Raw genomic sequence first — 20,345 nt, forward strand, 5'->3', positions numbered from 1 at the left:
TCTTAGCTGGGTAGAAGCAGAATTCCAAAGTGTCGGGGCTACAACGGAAAGCTTTCTGTTGCTTTTCTGCCAGGGAACGACATAAACAAGATGGCGCCATTTCTCTCGGTGGCATGGAAAGTCGAACTGCCTACCTCCTCACAAATGTCAGCTGGATTTTACTGAGGCTTTTTTCTCCCCTTCTCTGCCTACAGGAGAGAGAGTTTAGGAGTTGGTGTCCAAATGGATTTAAGGAGGCCAGAGAGGTTCCAGCCTGGTTAAATTTATGCGGTGTGGCTCTCTGTCCATTTCTGCATCCAATTCAAACTCCTCTTATTGACCTTCAAGCCTATTCACTCTGTTGGCTGCTCAGTATCTCTCCTCTCTTACTACCCCATATGCTCAAGCAAGAGATGGTTTAGATCCAGTTCGGTGGACATTGACACTAATGGGCACCCTAGTTGGCATGTTTTATGAAGCGGGAATCGGCTTGCCTCTCACACTGAGAGATGGACCCTCCAGAGAGCGAGAGCGAGTGCAGTGAACTCATAGAGCAGCATGTGTGCTAGTGATCTTCACTATTTTTCAATTGGGAACCACTTTGTAAAATAATCTTCAATGTGAGAGCCGGTGTCAGGTCAAAAGCGTGCCGGGACAAAGGCGCGCCCAGACAATTGAGCGCAGTGCGCGCCGCCGCACTGCTCTAAATTACTGTTTTTAGTGCTCCGATGGGGGGAACCCCCCCACTTTATTTAATAGACATCGCGCCGCGTTGTGGGGGGTTGTAACCCCCCACATTTTACTGAAAACTTCACTTTTTCCCTGTTTTTAGGGAAAAAGTTCAGTTTACAGTAAAATGTGGAGGGTTACAACCCCCCATAACACCGGCGCGATGTCTATTAAGTAAACTGGGGGTTTTCCCCAACAAAACCCCCCCGTCGGAGCCCCTAAAAACTGTAATTTAGAGCGGCGCGGTGGCGCGCGCTGCGCTCAATTGTCGGCGCGCGCTTTTGTCTTTCACGCCGTTGTCTATGAACCGTGAGAGCCAGGACAGTTCCCTCCACATTTTACTGTAAACTGAACTTTTTCCCTACGAACTTGCTGCCCACGTCGGTGTCGCCTTTCTCTGACATCACTTCTGGGCCCCGCGCCTAGGAAGTGACGTCGGAGGGATAGCCGACACGATGCGGGCAGCAGGTCCGTGCGGTTGCGGCTTGAAAAATTAAAAATGTACAGGGGACGGGGGTAGTCAAGAAGGAGTGGGGGGGGCGAAGGGGCACCATGTGCCTTCGCTATGCCACTGCACATGTTAACTTCCCATTTTTTTCTCAAAACACACAACCCTGTTTCAGTCTCGACTTCCATCCACCTCTTTAATGAGTCCGTCTCTGTTTCCCCCTCGCACCTTATCTTTTCAAGTCAGATCTCTTACCAGGGAATCCTTTCATTCTCTCTCTCTTTTTCCTTAAATTCTTAAAACCAGCTATTAAATATTAAATACAAACAAATATTATCTAAATCAATTCAATTTTAACCTTATCTTCCACCGTTCATTTCATTACAGTACTTTTACAACTTACCAATACTTAATTTATTAATAAATATCAGAATAATTTAGTCAGTGAACCCAACCCCCATCACTCACACTCACTTCCCAACTTTCACACACATACTCATGAACTAACCAAGATCCAGTTTTGGATAAAAGTAATCACAATGACTGTAGTATGTGTGTGAAAGTTGGGAAGTGAGTGTGAGTGATGGGGATTGGGTTCACTGACTAAATTATTCTGATATTTATTAATAAATTAAGTATTGGTAAGTTGTAAAAGTACTGTAATGAAATGAACGGTGGAAGATAAGGTTAAAATTGAATTGATTTAGATAATACTTGTTTGTATTAAAGATTTAATAGCTGGTTTTAAGAATTTGCTATATAATTATTTGGTAGAAAGGAGGAGAATGACTCACTTGCAAGCTTACCAGCATTGATTTACCAAGCTCTTTCATAATTAAATTCAAGGTTCTTAGGCTTTACCCATATAGCATTTGACTTGGGTATCCCCAAGTATTTGGCTTCCTTATTACTGTCTCCTTTCTGCTCTTCTCATGCTTGCATTCCAAGTAATAAAAACCTGTTGATTATTCACCTACAACTATAACTTCTTTGTCCTTTAAGCTATACATATCATCGCTGACAGAGTCTGACATGGCAACAGTACAGTAGCTTAGGCATTGGTGGAATGAGGCATTATGACATCACAATCTGAGCTCTAGAATGTTGCTACTAATGATTTTAAAGTGTTTGAGGCTTGTGCAGATGAGGACAGAGCTTAGGCATTGGTGGAATGAGGCATTATGACATCACAATATGAGCTCTAGAATGTTGCTACTTATGATTCTAAAGTGTCTGAGGCTTGTGCAGATGAGGACGGAGTTTAGGCATTGGTGGAATGAGGCATTATGACATCACAATCTGAGCTCTAGAATGTTGCTACTTATGATTTTAAAGTGAGGCTTGTGCAGTTGAGGACGGAGTTTGCAGGAATGGGGCAGGGATAGGAAAAAAACTCACGGGGATGGGACGGGAAAATGAGCTCCTGCGGGGACAGTAAAAATTTTGTCCCCGTGCCATTCTCTAATGTGGAGCTGAGTAGTGTGAAGAAAGAGGTTTTAGGAATGGCACTGCCTGTTTCTCTTCATTAAATTAAAAGGGGTCTGGAAGCTATGAAGTGGTGCAGAGGTTCACAATTACTTGAAAAGGAAGTTTACTTAACCAGAGAATTTCCTGTGTTGGTTGCAGGCGTTGCCGGTTGAGATGAGCAAACTTTCTGGAGCATGACGATGTTGCATCATTTCCTTTAAAAAGCACATATATGTTGAAAACACTCCCCTTCGAAAAACATTTCCTAGGCAGGTTTGGAATTTTTGTTGTCACAGTTTTACTTGTATACTTTCATGTGATAAAATCATGCATTTAGAGCCTGCATAAGGACATTTCGTTATTTAGGAGTTGTGAGGTATGGACTAACCTAATAATTTTCCCAGGTCAACACAGAACAAACCTTATTGTCTCATTTCTGTATCTCAGCAGCATGGCTTTCTGATTTTTACATGCCCATTCTGTCGTTGACCCTGACAATGGGAGTTTATTTCCTGAAAACTGGGCAATACGAGTATTGCTGTTGGACTAAAAAAATATTGTGCTTTTTTATCTGTTGACCTCTTGTTTCTGTTTAAAGGACAGAACTTTAGAAGTTCCAAGTTTATTAAAATTTTGTTATCCCGCCTTATCCGTAATCAAAGCAGCTTTACATAATAATAAAAAAAAGGTACAAAATACGAGGAGAAACATCAAAAGACGAACTATCGTGACAAACATGACTAACCAAAAAATGAACTGGCACAAGAGGATGGGGGAAGAACTACAATCAATAAGAAAAAGAAGGGAAAGGATGGGGAAACAGATATCTCAACCTAAATGGCTGTGCTTGCCATGGCGACAAGATAAAAGAGGAGTGAAAACATCCTTAAAAGGACAGTAATACTGCAAAAGCATCGTTAAAAAGCATAGTTTTTAAACTAGACTTAAAGTTATCTAAAGTTGTAATTTCTCATAAATAATCCGGAGCTGAGTTCCAGAGTGATGTAGTAATGTTGTAAAAGTGATCCAAGTGTAGGACAATCCAGCCATTGTGACATCACTGATGAGGTTGGTTCTTAGGCATTGGTGGAATGAGGCATTATGACATCACAATACCTGCTCTGTTTAACAGAGGCTGAAACTTTTCACACTATTTATTTATTCAATTTTCTATACTGTTCTCCCAGAGGAGCTCGGAATGGTTTTACATGAATTTATTCAGGTACTCAAGCATTTTTCCCCGTCTGTCCTGGTGAGCTCACAATCTATCTAATGTACCTGGGGCAATGAGGGGATTAAGTGACTTTCCCAGGGTCACAAGGAGCAGCGTGGGTTTGAACCCACAACCTCAGGGTGCTGAGGCTGTAGCTCTAACCCAGGGGTGCCCACACTTTTTGGGCTTGCGAGCTACTTTTAAAATGACCAAGTCAAAATGATCTACCAACAATAAAATTTAAAAAAATACAAAGCACCCTGTACGCAGAGAAAATGTTAATTATCATTTATATTCTGGGGGTTTTTTTTTCAAAGAGATCAAGGCAGATGACTTTATGCAATGTCACTTCAGTAACAACCATACAAAAATAGACAAATATACCCCCTCCCTTTTTACTAAACCGCAATAGCGGTTTTTAGTGCAGGGAGCTGTGCTGAATGCCCTGCGCTGCTCTCGATACTCATAGGCTCCCTGCGCTAAAAACCACTATTGCGGTTTTGTAAATGGGGACCATAGTGCAAAATATAGACAGCAGATATAAATTCTCAGAATAGCCACATTTTGATCACTAAATTGAAAATAAAATCATTTTTCCTACCTTTGTTGTCTGGACATTATTCAAATCTTGTTGGTCCCAGGCTCTAGTTGTCTTCTGATAACTTGCTTGCCAGGCTCTCCTTCTTTCTTCTTTCTCCGTGCTAACCATCCATCTTCTATCTCTGTCCTCCCCTTTCATTTCCCTTCCCTCCCCTGGAAGTCTGGCATCTTTCCTTTTTTTCATCTCCATCCACAGATCCACCTTTCTCAACTACCCTTTCATTGAGCATCTCTTCTTCCTTCCCCACCATCCCAGGGTCCACCATCTCTCCCTTTCTTTTTCCAACTACCCTCCTATCCAGTATCTCTTTCCCCCCTCCACACCATCCCTTGTGTCCAACTTCTCTCCTTTTCTGTTCCTTCCCTCCCTAAATCCACCATCTCTCACCCACTCCTCTGTTTTTAGACCATTATTTCTTTCCCCCCCAAAAAAAAGTCCGGCATATTCATGTGTCTTTGAACCCCCCCTTCCCTCCCTCCCTCTGTATATTTCTACAGCAGGGCCCCGAAGGCTTGCACCCCACCCCTTGAAGGTCTGCACCCCCCCCAAAGGCCTGCACATTCCCCCCTGAAGGCCTACACATTCCCCCCTGAAGGCCTGTCCCTGCCCTCCCCTCCCCCCCAGAAGACCTGCATGTTCCTCCCTGCTCTCCCACATCATTTGACCTAATTCCTGCAGGGAGCAGCCTGCAGAGAGGATCGCTGGTACTTTAGCAATCCTTGCAGGTTGCCATAGGCCTCAGGAGCTGTCTTCCCTCTGCCCCAATCCTGCCTCTGACTCAGAGGAGGGGCAGAACCACGGCAGAGGGAAGACAGCTCCTGAGGCCAATGGCAACCTGCAAGAATTGCTAAAAGTACCGGGAGGCCAGGGAGAAAGCCGGATGTCACCCAGCAGCAGCTACAGCAAGATGTGGACCAACGGGGCCAAGCCCAAACTCTCCGTGGAGAGCAACAAGGGCAAGCTGTCCTGTGCTGACTACATCAACCTGTCCCCGGCTAGCGGCTCCACGACCTGCACCCCTCCCGATTGCTATCTAAACCCGACTCCCTTCCCCGCTCCTTCAAGCATGTCCATTGCCAGAAGGACGAGAGCGCGTTACGCCCCTCTGCTGCCTGCTCTGCACCGAGGACTCCTCTTCCTCCTCCACCAGCAGCGGTAGCCTGGGGGGCCTGGAGAGCGGCGGGGACTGAATGAGCTGACTTTTGATTGGCCAGCGTTCTTCAAGAGGCGGGCCAGTCAGGAGGGAGGAAAAACAGAAGGGAAGGGAACCCGGCTCTGCGATCAACTGGGGTTGTCTGAGTGATCGACCAGTCGATCGCGATCGACGTATTGGGCACCCCTGCTCTAACCACTGTGTCACACACCTGTAACCTGTTCTGAGCTCCTTGGAGGGAAAAAGGGATAGAAATCAAATAAATAATTTTTCTAAGAAAATATGTGATCCTGACACACTCTGAGCAACAAGTTAACCTGAAATCAATTATAATCCACGTATTTGACGACGACGAGCAGGATGTAGAATTTATCTGAAATGGACCTTTTAGTATAGCCCGTTTCAAAGCCGATAGTATTTAATGTCGTATTTCCCCCTCCCCCCACAGTGTATAGTAGAGGGTAAATGAACCTGTGGTGGGAATTTGCTGCACAATTTAGGCTGAAACTAAGGCAGCATGTCCCGTCCCCCCCCCCCAGACCACACACAGGTTGCACATCCCTCTCCCCATCCCTCCACAGAAAGCTGCCTTCCCTGGAATTGTCTTACAAGCTCCGGCGATCTAACAGAAACCTGGCTACGCCCGGGAGAGAAGGCATGCCTACTGTAATGTTTTCTATTTGGGCTTTACTGTCTTTGATCAAAATCGACAGACCAGAAAGGGGAGGGAGGGTCTCGTAATCTTGGTTTCATCCAAGATTCAGGTGCTGTCATACTAGGAGATTTTCTTACTAGAACTTTCAGCCTATCCAGTTACCCACTTGCTATTCTGTCGTGGGACTTCAGGGGGGGGAGGTGGATTCGAGGGTTCCGGCAGGAGGGAGCGGGCATCCCTCCTACCACAGGACTTTTGAGTGTGGGGTTCCAGCAAGTGGGCATGGGCATCCCTCCTTCCAATGTCGGGGGGGGGGGGGAAAGGGGGGGTCTCCTATTGCTGCTGCCACTCAGCTGATTGCAGCCATGGGCGTTTCCCTCCCAATCGGCTGAGCCGGCAGAACTTCCCGAAGCTGTGTAGATGCCATTTTGGTGGGGACGCCGGCACCCCTCCTCCTCCTCCTCTCCATCCGCACTCCTTCCCTCACTAGGTTTGTGCTCCCCTCCCCCATATCTCTAGTTGTTCACCACCATGAGCATCGTCTTTAATGTGCTCCTTGTTGACCGCATCATCTCTCCTGCTGATGTCACTTCGGGTACCGACCATGGGACTTGGCGTTGGAGGGAGAGCCGACAGGATCACGAGGAGCACGTTGAACTTCTTGTTGCTCACGGCGGTGAACCAACTAGAGCAGTGGTCTCAAACTCAAACCCTTTGCAGGGCCACATTTTGGATCTGTAGGTACTTGGAGGGCCTCAGAAAAAAATAGTTAAATGTCTTATTATAAAAATGACAATTTTGCATGAGGTAAAACTCTTTATAGTTTATAAATCTTTCCTTTTGGCTAAGTCGTAATAATAATATTGTAATTTATAGCTAGAGAGACATATGATCAAGAAAGTGTTTTATTTTACTTTTGTGATTATGCTAAACAGACCGAGGGCCTCAAAATAGTACCTGACGGGCCGCGAGTTTGAGACCACTGAACTAGAGGTACGGGGGAAAGGAAGGGGGAATGCACGCAGCAGGGGGAGGGGATCAGGGGAGGAGCGTGGGGAGGGGCGCCACCGTCCTGGGAGCCTCTCGCCCTCACTACGCCACTACATGTAATCCATTTGTTTTTTTTCCCTAGGTTCTCATCAGCGGATGGGAAAATGTTTAATATCTGCAGGTGATTGATCTGTTAGAAGTTTAATGGTGGGGCAAATATAATATGAAAACCACGAGAGTGGCTAATGTGGTCTTCTTAAAGTGTATCTTTTTAACAACTTGCAATTGATGGAGTGACGAGATGACTCTCTGCTCTTAGGTCTCGAGATACTTCGTAAGGAGTGTAAAATGTATAAGTAAAGCATAGTTGCCATTATGCGTTAGATCCGGTTGTGCTATAGATTTGTCATTTTTCTGAACTGCCCTGTCTAATATTTATTTATTTTGAACATTTCTACACCGTTTAAAACTAAATGGTTTACAGAATTACATACATAAGAACATAAGAACTGCCATCTCCGGATCAGACCTTCGGTCCATCAAGTCCGGCGATCCGCACACGCGGAGGCCCTGCCAGGTGTACACCTGTCGTAATTTATAGTCCACCATATCTTTATATGCCTCTCTTAAGGAGATATGCATCTAGTTTGCTCTTGAAGCCTAGGACGGTCGATTCCGCAATAATCTCATCTGGGAGGGCATTCCAGGCGTCAACCACTTTCTGAGTGAAGCAGAACTTCCTGACATTAGTCCTGAACCTGTCCCCCCTTAGCTTCATTACATGTCCTCTAGTCCGTGTCAAATTGGACAATGTAAATAATCTTCTCTGCTCTAATTTGTCGATTCCTTTCAGTATTTTGAAGGTCTCGATCATATCCCCATGCAGTCTCCTTTTCTCATATCATTTTCCTCATATTCCAGTTTCTCCATACCCTTCACCAGTTTTGTTGCTCGTCTCTGCACCCTCTCCAGCAGTTTTATATCCTTCTTTAGGTAAGGAGACCAATGTTGGACGCAGTATTCCAAGTGTGGTCTGATCATTGCCCTATAAAACATACATAATTTAAAACAAAATCATCATAACGTAGGCATACAAATAATCCTTAAAAATCATATCTCGTCAAATAACAACAAACTTTTATTTATTTTGACTGGAGTAGCAATACAGCAAATAAAATACAATTGGAAAAAGTATGACAGGTTAAATTACAACTTTTGGTGGAACGTACAATAGCAGCGTAAAAAGGATATTTTGGTAAATTTCAGAAGATCTGGGGGACCATTAACAGATTTTTGTAATGAATGATTAACTTTTCCCAAGATAAGATATTTGATTAGAGGGGAAATGGGTGGGTTTTATTTTTGTTATTTCATAATATATGATTATATCAATAGTCTCATTGTAATGGTACTTGTATGTAATATTGTGATGGGAGGGGAGGATTTTCTATTTAATAAAAATATTTTAGATATTAGGTTTATTACATAATATTCAAAATATTATAGAATATTAATTTGTAATAATAATAATGATTTATTTCTTATATACCGCTATACCGTGAAGTTCGAAGCAGTTTACAATAAAGATACATTTGACAGTACATGGGATAGAAACGGTTTACAATAAAGATACGTTTAGTCAGTACATGGGATGCAAAGTGGTTTACATTAAAGATTCATTTTGTTAGTACATGGGATGCAAGTGGGTTACAATACAAGCGGTTTACTATCAAGGTGCATTTTGTGAGTGTATGGGATACAGGTGGGTTACCATAAAGATACATTTAGTCAGTACATGGGTTACAATAAAGATACATTATGTCAGTACATGAGATTCAAGGTGGAAAGTATAATTAGTTTCGGGCCTTGGAATTAGAAGGCGAGGTGGAAGGGTCATGGCGAGGAAGAGTTGGGTATGGGAATTTAGAATTTGTTAAACAGTCGAGTTTTCAGGGATTTTCTAAAGTCTGCGTATGGAGTGGCCTCAAGTATGGGCTTTCCAAGCCATGTGTTCAGCCTGGCTGCCTGGAATGATAACATTCTATCGAGAAACTTTTTGTATTGGTAAGATTTCAAGGAGGGGTAATTAAATAGGTTTGTTCTGCGAGTGCTCTTGTTGGACTCGTTGGGGGAGAACTGGGAGATTAATGTTTTATATGAGAGATAATCAAGTGTGTATTTTTAAGTTCATATGAGTTTATCTGCTACACTTGTTGTAACATGCAAAAATGAATAAAGAATTACAAAAAAAAAAAAAATCATATTTACAAACTAAAACCATGTTAGAAAAGATCGTGACCAGTTCATCAGCTTTGCCAGCGAGGGCAATTATTGACTAGAAAAAAAAAGCATCTACAATTAGTCGCGTCTTGAGTAGTTTCCTAAACGTGGCCTTTTCGCGGCAATTTCGTATTTGGCCCCCAAGGGAGTTCCATAGTTTAACTCCTGCACAGCAGAAAGTCATTTTACCAGTCTCAACAAGCCTTGGGGTTCACATTCGTCTTCAGTAAAGCTAGATTTTCAGAACGTAATGATCTATTTTGGTGTATAACTGAACATGTTAGTTTTAAACAATTCTGGAATATTTCCATTGATGGCAGATCATTACTGTTTTATATGGTACTAGTATTTTAGCCCATTACATTAACGGGTGCTAGAATATATGTCTGTCTGTCTGTCTTTATTTCTGTCTCTCTCTTCCTCCCGCTGTCTTTCTTTCTGTCTGTCTCTGTCCCTGGCCCCCTTTGTCTTTCTGTGTATCTCCCTGTCCCTGTGTCTTTCTTCTTTTCTTTCTGTCTCCCTTCCTCCCTCTGTCTGTCTGTCTGTCCAAAGCAGCATTCCCTCCCCCTCCATTTCCCTCCCCCCACACCACTTCCCTGTGCAGCAGCATTAGCGTTTCCTCTACCCCCCCTTTCCCTTCCCGCGGTCCCGACTACGAACTTGGCGATTCCAGCGTGTGCAGCAGTCTTCACACATTGCTTTGGGTCCTTCTACTGCCCTGATTTACTCTGGCACGTCCCTGATGACATCATCAGAGATGCGGCAGAGCAAATCAGGGCAGTAGAAGGGCCCGAAGCAGCGTGTGAAGACTGCTGCACACGCTGGAATCGCCAGGTTCGTAGTCGGGTCCGCGTGAAGGGAAGGGAAGGATGGGGGCGACAAAGGACTTGGGTCCCGGGAAGCGGGGGTCATCGCAAGAGCTGGTTCGGAAAGTTGCTGGATTCCTTTCGGCTCCGTTTTTCGGTTCGTCCCGGGGGGCAGGAGGCGCTCTTTGTGCCCCAGTCCCGGCTTGTGGAGGCGATCGTCGGCTGGTGACGTGCAACGCGCATGCGCACTCTCGCCTAGCGCGACAGATCAGACCTCAGGGAACACGTGGCGAGAGTGCGCATGCGCGGCTAGCATTTTATTATTATAATAATAATTATTATTATTTTATTTCTTATATACCGCTGTACCGTGAAGTTCTAAGCGGTTTACAGTAGAAACAGAAGAAATGCAATAAGTAAGATTAATTAAGATGAAGAGAGAGTACTTAGAGTTCCCTGACTGTCCCAAAGGCTCACATTCTTGCTAAAGTACTTGAGAAAAATAAATTAGTTAGGTTATAAACATAGAGTAGAAGAAGGTAGGAAAACAGTTCATAGGAAAATTAATTTTGAATATATTATACATTATATATTGTTCAAGGCGGAATACAAATTATAGGAGATTTGGACATTACCAAAAGAATTATAGATTCTGAAGGCGACTGGTAGCCAACGCAGTCGTCGTAGATATGACAAAATGTGATCATATTTAGACAGTCCCATAATCAGTCTTGATGCTGCGTTTTGTACAACCCGCAAACTCCTTGGTTTTGTTATTCCAAATATACAGGGCGTTACAATACTCAAATCTCGACAGAACCATAGCCCTGAACGACAGTGCGAAAATCATTTGGTGCAAGCATTGGTTTCAGTCGATGTAACAAATGCATAGCGGTGGGTCAAATTTTATAACAGCGGAACCTGGAGCGGCCCGCTCTCACAGCCAACCTCTTATTACCCCCAACCCATCCTAAGTCCCAATAATACACACCACACTGTCGTTGGTGAAAACCTGGCCGCAGCCCTGTTTATTGAAATAAACATAGAACTTCTTCAATAAATTATAACCATGTTTATAACAAACAGGCATTGTAAACAACATTGTAAACAAACACATCTTGAACCCGAGCTACTATGGCCATTAAATGGCCCCCCTCCCCCGACCCCGCCGTGCTAGCAAGGGTCCGAGGGGTGGCATGTCTCCACATGCCCCATTGTCCAGGGTCATCCGACCCACCAGGCACGGCTCTGCGCCGGCCCACCGCTCAACCCTTGATGAGCCCAGCAGCCAGTAGCTCAGTATACTGCCACCCACACTACTCATTCCCTCAAAAACTCAGCATAGCGGGTGGGAAGCTGCCTTGGAGGACCCGACAACCGTTACAGTCCTCCAGCTCCACCCTCTTTATCAGCCCTCCCGTCGTCCCCCCTCGATGCGGCCCTGACCAATCCCCAGTCTTTCCCGCGGCGGGAAGACTCAATCCTTCTCTCGCAACCCCCCCCCCATCCCAACAGGCACTCTTGAGGATCTCCAGCTCTGCATTAGATGCGCCTCTCGAGCCGGGCTCTCAGGCTTTCTAAATCAATTCTAACTGTGAACTATGATTTGTTGATGTACAGTGGTGGTATGATTGTAGTGCTCTTAATGATTTAAAAATTAAAAGTTTTATACAAAAAATGTCTCTTTGTCTTCCGTTTGTGGGTAAACCTCTTGCGTAAGACCACGTACAAATTGTCGTTCTCCATTTTTTTTTTGTAGATCAGAGACAGCGCCGCCCAGAGCCGGCACATGCTGCAGCGACACTTCTCTGATCTGAAGGGGGCGCTCCTGAAGCTGCTGGACGAGCGCTTGGCTTCCCTTCTGCAGCAGGTGGACACCATCGAACAGGAGAACATCAAACCACTGGATGATTGCCAGAAGCTGATAGAACATGGAGTCAGCACGGCCGAAGACCTTGTCCGTGAAGGTGGGATAGGCAGCATAGAGTAGTGATAGCAGATAAGAACCACAAGGCCCAATTACTGCTTTATTTTCATTCAATTTAATAACGCATCTTTCTCAAAGCTTCACAAAGAGGGGTAGATAAACTACTGTAAAGTCATTATTATATAAGACTAGTCTTTAAGCCCGTTACATTAACGGGTGCTAGAATACTGTTCACCCTCTATGTTGCCCCTTCCATTCACTGCCTTCTCTTCTCTTTCCATCCAGTGTCCGCCCCCTCTTTCTCTGTCCCATATGGCCTCTCTCCATCTCCTCCTTCCTTTTGCCTTGGTCTGGCATACCTTCCTCCTTCCCTCCAAGCCATTCTCTCCCCCTCTGCTCCCTTTCCTCATTTAACTACTTCATTGGTCAGCAGCAGCATTCACAATTCATTGCTGTTGCTGGCTTCAGGTCTTTCTCTCTGGCCGGTCCTGTCTTCATGAAAACAGGAAGTAGGCAGGACCGGCCAGAGAGGAAGACCTGAAGCCAGCAACAGCAGCGAATTGTAAACGCTGCTGCTGCCTGAAGCACCCGAGGCAGACGCTTCTCTCCCCTCCCAGCCCAACCCCCGCTGACTCTGCGACCCTCCCAGCAAGATGACTTTAATATCAAACCTCCCTCCAGCGTTGGCAGTCGCTGCACGTTAAACAGGCTGCTTCTGCTTTCTTCTGCCGTTGAGGCTCTCTGTTGCGTCATTGATGACGTAATCAGTGAAGCGGCAAAGGGACTCAACTGCAGGAGAAAGGCCGAAGCAGCCTGTTTAACGTGCAGCGAGTGCCAACGCTGGAGGGATGTTTGTACCGGTGCAGAAGCGATATGTCTCTCCCCCTCCAGTACCTGTGCAGCACTTTGCTGCGGCGCATCCTCCCATGGGGGGGGGGGGTTTGCACAGTGTGAGCGGGTGAGAGCGGCGATCTCCAGTTGGGGGGGGAGGGGGTGAGAGCGGCGATCTCCAGTTGGGGGGGAAGCGGGGGGAGAGCGGCAATCTCCAGTTGGGGGGGGGGTTTGCACATTGGGAGCGGGTGAGAGCGGCGATCTCCAGTTGGGGGGGGGAGGGAGGGGGTTGAGAGCGGCGATCTCCAGTTGGGGGGGGTTTGCACAGTGGGAGCCGGGTGAGAGCGGCGATCTCCAGTTGGGTTTTTTTTATTTTTTTTGTTTTAAGTTGAAAGCCGGCGCTGCAGCTCCTCTCTCGATCCTGGTGCAGTTCGAGAGAGGAGCCGGTACCATTGACAGTGAGAGGCGGGGGTGAGGAAGGCCGCTGCAGCTGTGTAATTTTTTATTTTTATTTGAAAGCCGCCGCGAGCAAGTGGTGACGTAAAACCCACGCATGTGCAATTGTGTTTTCGCGACGGATCAGGGAACACGTTTTTTTTAGTGCGCATGCGCGGCCTACCATTTTATTATATTAGATTGTTTACTCAGGTTATCCTCTTTTTTTTTTTTTTTTTTTTTTTTACGTATGTTCCCTGAAGCGCCAGGAGCAGAACTGTAGAAAACAAAAGCAAATAGGGCTGGAGGCGTGGTAGACCCTGATCGATTTTTCAGAGGATTGTGTTTGTGAGGAGCTCACTAAACTGAAAGTGGATAAAGCGATGGGGGCCAGATGGCGTGCATTACATTATATTCTGACTTATATTCCGCCAAAGCCCTTACGAGTTCATGGCAGATAACATTATATTTCTGTTACTGGGAACAAATATTCAAATAGAACATCAACAATACATAAAAGCTATCCAGCACGACCAATCCAAATCCAACATCTAACACTCTCTATACCCTTAATACTCTCTAATACTCTTCCATTTACCAAACGTTATCTAAAACCCTTAATTCACCCTATTCCTATCTCCTAAAAACTTCTACTTCCCGTTGATAACTATTTTTACCCGACATTGTTATTACCTTAAAATTTTATCTCATCGCTTATTCTATTCCTTCAAATTTTGAATGTAATTCTTGTTTTAGTTTGGATGTAATCCGCCTTGAACCGCAAGGTAATGGCGGAATAGAAATCACTAATGTAATGTAACAATAGAAGATGATAACATTTCAAGATTAAAAAAAAAATTTTAAACAAAAATGTTTTTAAAAGTTTCCTAAAAACAGCATATTGACCTGCAGATTTTATCAAAATAGGGAGAGCATTCCAAATTAACAGAGCCTGATAAAAGAAGGATGCCTTCCATTGAACAAACGATCTAACTGTCTTTGGTGAGGGAAATTGAAGATAGAATTGCTTCTGTACAATATGACCTGGTCTTCCTCAGTTCTATTAAATATTATGACTTCCTAAAGCAACAGGGTCGTAGCTTGCTTGTGAATTCATTGCCTTAGGGCTTACCAAGATTCTTTTGGTGGTCTGTGGGTAGCCGCTTGGGATCAGACTCTCACTTCCTTTATTTTTTGGTGGGGGAGGGGGGGGAGATAGGATTTGTATTTCTCCCGGAAGCCACCAGAGTACAGGCCTCTACAGTGATTGAGACTTTGGTCGCCTATGTTTGGTTTTCATCCTGCAGGAGGGAGGGGAATTCTGGGGTTGGGGTGGGGGGAGGGGTCGGGATACGTCATGTGCTTTGTTGTTCTTGTTGATTCTTGGTTGGCTTGTATTGTATTGTTTTTGTATTACTTTATAATAAAACCAGATTTGAACATAATATGGCTTATGGCACCGGACCATATAGAATATTAAAAATCTTAATACAAAGCTTAAAATAAATCCTTGCATTTACTGACAACCAATGTAATTTAATGAAATATGATATAATTCTATTATATTTAGAGATGGAAAACATTACTCTCACTGCGGTATTCTTCACAGTTTGTAATTTTTTTTCAGCAATCCTTTAGCACAGGGGTGCCCAACATGTCGATCACAATCTACCGGTTGATTGCAAAGGCAACGCGAGTCGATCGCGGAGCCCTGCCTTTCAAAATAAATTCTATCATATATAAATCGGGAGTTTTGGCCCAAAAATGGGGGCCCCGGTTTATATTTAGGCCAGCACCTCCTCCCAGAATTATTGCAGGCCACCGCCAGGCTCTGCACCCTGTCCTCGTCCCTCCTCTGCTGATCCCTGGTGGTCCAGAGGTGCAGCGGGCAGGAGCGAGCTTTCCGCACTCCTGCCCCATTGCTAACTCATTTGGTGGACGGCTGCCGCGAGATCGGTGCCGCTCAGCAGCTGAAGAAACATGAGCAGGAGCGCGCTTTGCCGCTCCTGCTTGGCACTGAGCGCCTTCTTGACTGGCTCCCGCGAATTCTCACGAGAATATATAAATAAATGTATGTTTAGCATTTTTATTGTTGGTAGATCATTTTGACTTGGTAATTTTAAAAGTAGCTTGCAAAGCCAAAAAAGTGTGGGCACCCCTGCTTTAGCATATCCCAAATATACAATATTACAATAGTCTATCTGGGAAAGAATAAGCAATTGAATCACATGTGCAAAAATTGACTTATCAAAATATTTCTGAATTATATCCCGCAAAAGAAAATAAAATCCGACCAGGAGGTGGACCACCTGGTAGCAAGTGAAATAAATTTGACAGAGTTTTGGGAAGATTCTCAGGATGTTATTCAGAGTAGGTCCACCATGGTATTAACATGCATGAGTGAGACAGATAAAATGTTAATTATGAAACTTTACTTTAAAAACAGGTTGTCAAAATTTTGTGGAGATTTAGTTAGAATTTTTCCTGATGTCTCAAGAGCTACGCAATTAAGGAGGAAAGAATTTTTGAAATTAAGAGTAAGAGTCTTAGCTCTGGAGGCATCTTTTTATTTAAAATTTCCATGCAAATATCTTGTTAAATTACAAGACATTGAATATATATTCTGGGATCCAATTCAATTGCAACAATTCTTAATATCTCGAGAACAGAAATGATTTTTTCTTTCTTTAACGACTCATTACTGAGAAATAGGTGGGTGTAAGATTCCCATAATAATATGGAATGATTAGGATTCTTATGAATCTGAATCAATTCCTAGTTTTCTTTATTTTTGTTAGTTGGATAATTTTATGCCTCTCCAATTATTTGTGGGCTTGAAAAGGAATGTTTGTGTTGTATATGATATTAAACATTTATAGTTAGTCGCCTTTTTTTCCTTGGTATCTATTGATATTGTAAATTTTTAAATTTATAAATTAAAAAAATATATATATATTTCTGAACTACCCGTAATTTCATTAAAAGAAAAAATGATTTTTTTACTAGCCAGATTAATTTGATGCTTCAAGCTCAATAAATTATTTAATTGATTGTCCAGAACTCTGGTTTGCATATCGAAAGTGTAATTTGGCCAAAGGGTTTCTTTCATCAGCACCGCTTTGTTGCTGTGTGTCGGAGCATACCATGAGTGATTTCCTTCACTCGCCGGCACTCCATCTGCCCTCTCCTGCCTCTCTGGCTGCCCTCTCCTGCCCGGTCATTCACGGTCAGAAAATCCCGTGAATGACCGGGACTGTGAATTCGCGGGGGAGCACTATACTTTGATATTAAGCAAAGTGTCTAATAAATAAACTAAGTGCCATTGGAATGGGCTCCAAACTGATGAACTGGGTCAGGAACCGATTCAGTGGAAGGCGACAGAGGGTATTGGTCAATGGAGATTGCTCTGAGGAAAGGAATGTTACCAATGGTATGCCACAAGGTTCAGTTCTTGGGCCTGTTCTTTTTAACATTTTTGTAAGCAATATTGCTAAAGGGCTGTCAGGTAAGATTTGCTTCTTTGCAGATGATACCAAAATCTGTTACGATGTGTAATTAACATGAGGAAGGACCTAGAGAAGCTTGAAAAATGGTCTAAAATTTGGCAGCTAATCTTTAATGCTAAAAAGTTCAAGGTCATGCATTTGGGCTGCAGAAACACAAGGGAACGGTACAATTTAGGGAGTGAAGAACTTTTGTACATGAAAGAGGATGTGATAATATGTGATGATCTTAAGGTGGCCAAACAGGTTGAAAAGGCAACGGCAAAAGCTAGAAGGATGCTTGGGTGCATAGGGAAAGGAATGGCCAGAAGGAAAAAAGAGATATTGATGTCCCTGTATAAGACTCTGACAAGACATCATTTAGAATATTGTATACAGTTCTGGATATAAACAGAGGAAGACAACTAAAATGGTTGATGGTCTACGCCAGCGGTGCCCACACTTTTTTGGCCTGCGAGCTACTTTTAAAATGACTATGTCAAAATGATCTACCAACAATAAAATTTAAAAAAACACAAAGCACACTGTAAGCAGAGAAAATGTTAATTATAATTTATATGCGGGGGTTTTTTTCAAAGAGGTCAATGCAGATGACTTTAAAATATGCAATGTCACCTCAGTAGCAACTAGACAAAAATAGACAAATATACCCCCTCCCCTTTTTCTAAACCACAATAGCGGTTTTTAGTGCAGGGAGCTGCACTGAATGCCCCATGCTGCTCCCTGCGCTAAAAACCACAATTGCGGTTTAGTAAATGGGGGCCATAGTGCAAAATGTAGACAGCAAATATAAATTCTCAGAATGGACACATTTTGATCACTAAATTGAAAATAAAATCCTTTTTCCTACCATTGTTGTCTGGTGATTTCATGAATCTCTGGTTGCACTTCCTTCTGACTGTGCATCCAATAATTCTCCCCTTCTTTCTGCCTCCTGCATGCTTCTTCTTCTCCAGACCTCATCCCATTCCCCAATCAACATCTCTCTCTCTCTCCCTCCATGAATCCAACTTTTTCTTCCTCTCTCCCTGCCTGACCCCCTACCACCCGACACACTCCATTCCCTCCACCAACTTTTTCTTCCTTTCTCCCTGCCCCCTACTCTTTCTTTCTTTCTCTCTCTCTCCCTGCCCCCTTCTTTCTTTTTGTCTGGCCCGGAATTTCCTCTCCGACATCAGAATTGACGTATAGTATAGTTGTTACTGAGGTGACATTGCATATTTTATCCCAGGACAAGCAGGCAGGTATTCTCACTAGTGGGTGATGTCATCAGACAGAGCCCGATACGGACGTCTCACAAGCACGTGTTGCTTGTAGAAACTTAGAAGTTTCGAGATGCCCGCACCGCGCATGCGCCGGTGCCTTCCCGCCCGGAGAGCCGGGCGTGTCTCCTCAGTTCTTTTCTTTCCGCGGAGCTGAGAAGTTCAACTTCATCATGCGCTAGCTGAATTCAGTTAAAATTTGCCTTCCTTGTCCGCGTTTTTCGCTTTCTTTTAATTTTAATTGTAGTACATTTCTTTTTCAGTAAAAAAAAAAAAATAAAAAAAAAGATTATTTCCTCCGGCGGGTCGAACGGGCCGGCCACGTGGCTCAGGCCTACTGGCTTCGACCTCGCGGCGGAGATTTTCCGGCCTATGTCCCGGCCAATCACCGGGTTTAAAAAGTGCAGCAAGTGCCAACGCGCGATTTCACTCACGGACCCGCACCGACGCTGTTTGCAGTGTCTTGGTCCTGACCACATTCCGAAATCGTGCAGGCCTTGCTCTACCCTTACGGCACGCTCATTCAAACGGCGTTGCCTTCTGTGGGAGTCGATGTTCAAGATGGACGCAGCTAAGGATCCTTCAGCTTCCACTTCATCTGATACCTCCCCGGTTCGTGCGAAACCGGTATCGACCCCTCCTGCATCGAGTGTGGTGAAACCGGCATCGTTCATCCCGACACCATCCACGAGCTCGACATCGGTGCCTGCCCCGGTCTCCTCGGTTCAGGTACCTCTTCCTTCCACAGTACCACCAGTGGTCATCAAAGTGCCGAAAGCTACCAAGCAGAAGCACTCGACCTCGAAGGAACGCGATGTCCGTGCAGGAGGACCCCCTTTCGGTGCGGATCCCTCCTTATCGGCTTCGCTACGGTCCATGCTGGAAGCTCAATTCGTTGAGCTCATGCAGACCATCGGACCCGGGCTCATCGCTGCCATACAGGGTGACCTCCCGGTACCGGTCCAAAGGGGCGGCCCGCCCCCTCCCCCTCCCCCACACCGTTCGACCTCGACAACCGACGAGGACGAACGGGGGAGGGCGGCGATGCCCACGCGGCAAGCCTCGCTTACTGATATGCCGCCATTAGAGCCCATTACGCCTCCGCGCCAACATGGGACCAGACCCTCGATCGATAATCGAAGCCCTGGGCATAGTCAGGAAGAGTTCTTCCGCACTCCTTACCAGACTTGGGTAGCATCGCAAGAACCTGCATCGCAACCCCTGTTGCGATCCACCGCTTCCAGCCCTATCCATCACTTGGGGGCCTCGGGAGACCATGCGATGCACAGACGATCCCGATCTCCGTCCCGCCACCGAGAGGGACATCGATCTAGACACTCATCCTGGCACTCTTCACGCCATTCGGAGGTGTCACCACAGAAAAAACTGCAACGTATGGGATACCCCTCATCAGAGGTATCCCCACCGGAGGGACCGGAGTACGAGGAAACACCCGTACCCGACTCTCCTTGCCATTCCCCGATGTCCATGGACCCGGAGGCCTCTTCCTCCTCCAGCCCGTCTCACAAACCGACGCTGGCGGATCAATTGTCTTTCTCATCATTCCTCCGACAAATGGCGGATGATCTGGATGTGACCCTTGACACGGGCTCCCGATACTCCAAAGAGTATCTGGACACCATGCATTTACCTAACCCTCCAATGGAGTCGCTTCGGCTCCCTCTGCATAAATTGCTGGATCAGACCTTCATGCAGTGTTTCGAAACACCGTACTCCATACCGGCGATTCCCAGCAAACTCGATGCTCGATACCGCATCGTGCACCATAAAGGGTTCGAAGGCCCTCAACTCTCTCACCAATCCCTACTGGTCGAGTCCTCTCTCAAACGCTCTCATCCCTCTCAGGTCTATGCCTCTGTACCGCCGAGCCGAGAGGAGAGAACGATGGACAAATTTGATAGAAAATTCTACCAAAACTCCATGATGGCGTCACGGGTGCTGAACTACAACTTCTTTTTCTCTTCCTATTTGGAGTTCTTCTTGCCGGTGCTCCGCAAGTTCACTCCTTTCATAGACACCCAAGCTCGATTCGAGTTCGAGGAGGT

General features: G+C 45.1%; 1 protein-coding gene across 1 annotated transcript in view; it reads left to right on the forward strand.

The window, feature by feature from the left end:
• Positions 1-20,345, forward strand: part of CRLF3 (cytokine receptor like factor 3) — a 60,972-nt gene that overhangs the window by 14,630 nt on the left and 25,997 nt on the right. The window contains exon 2 of the mRNA XM_033959818.1: positions 12,081-12,288. Coding sequence (XP_033815709.1) covers positions 12,081-12,288 — 208 coding nt within the window. The remainder of the gene's footprint in view (positions 1-12,080; positions 12,289-20,345) is intronic.

This window comes from Geotrypetes seraphini, chromosome 10, assembly GCF_902459505.1.
Source record: "Geotrypetes seraphini chromosome 10, aGeoSer1.1, whole genome shotgun sequence".
Classification (NCBI taxonomy): domain Eukaryota; kingdom Metazoa; phylum Chordata; class Amphibia; order Gymnophiona; family Dermophiidae; genus Geotrypetes; species Geotrypetes seraphini.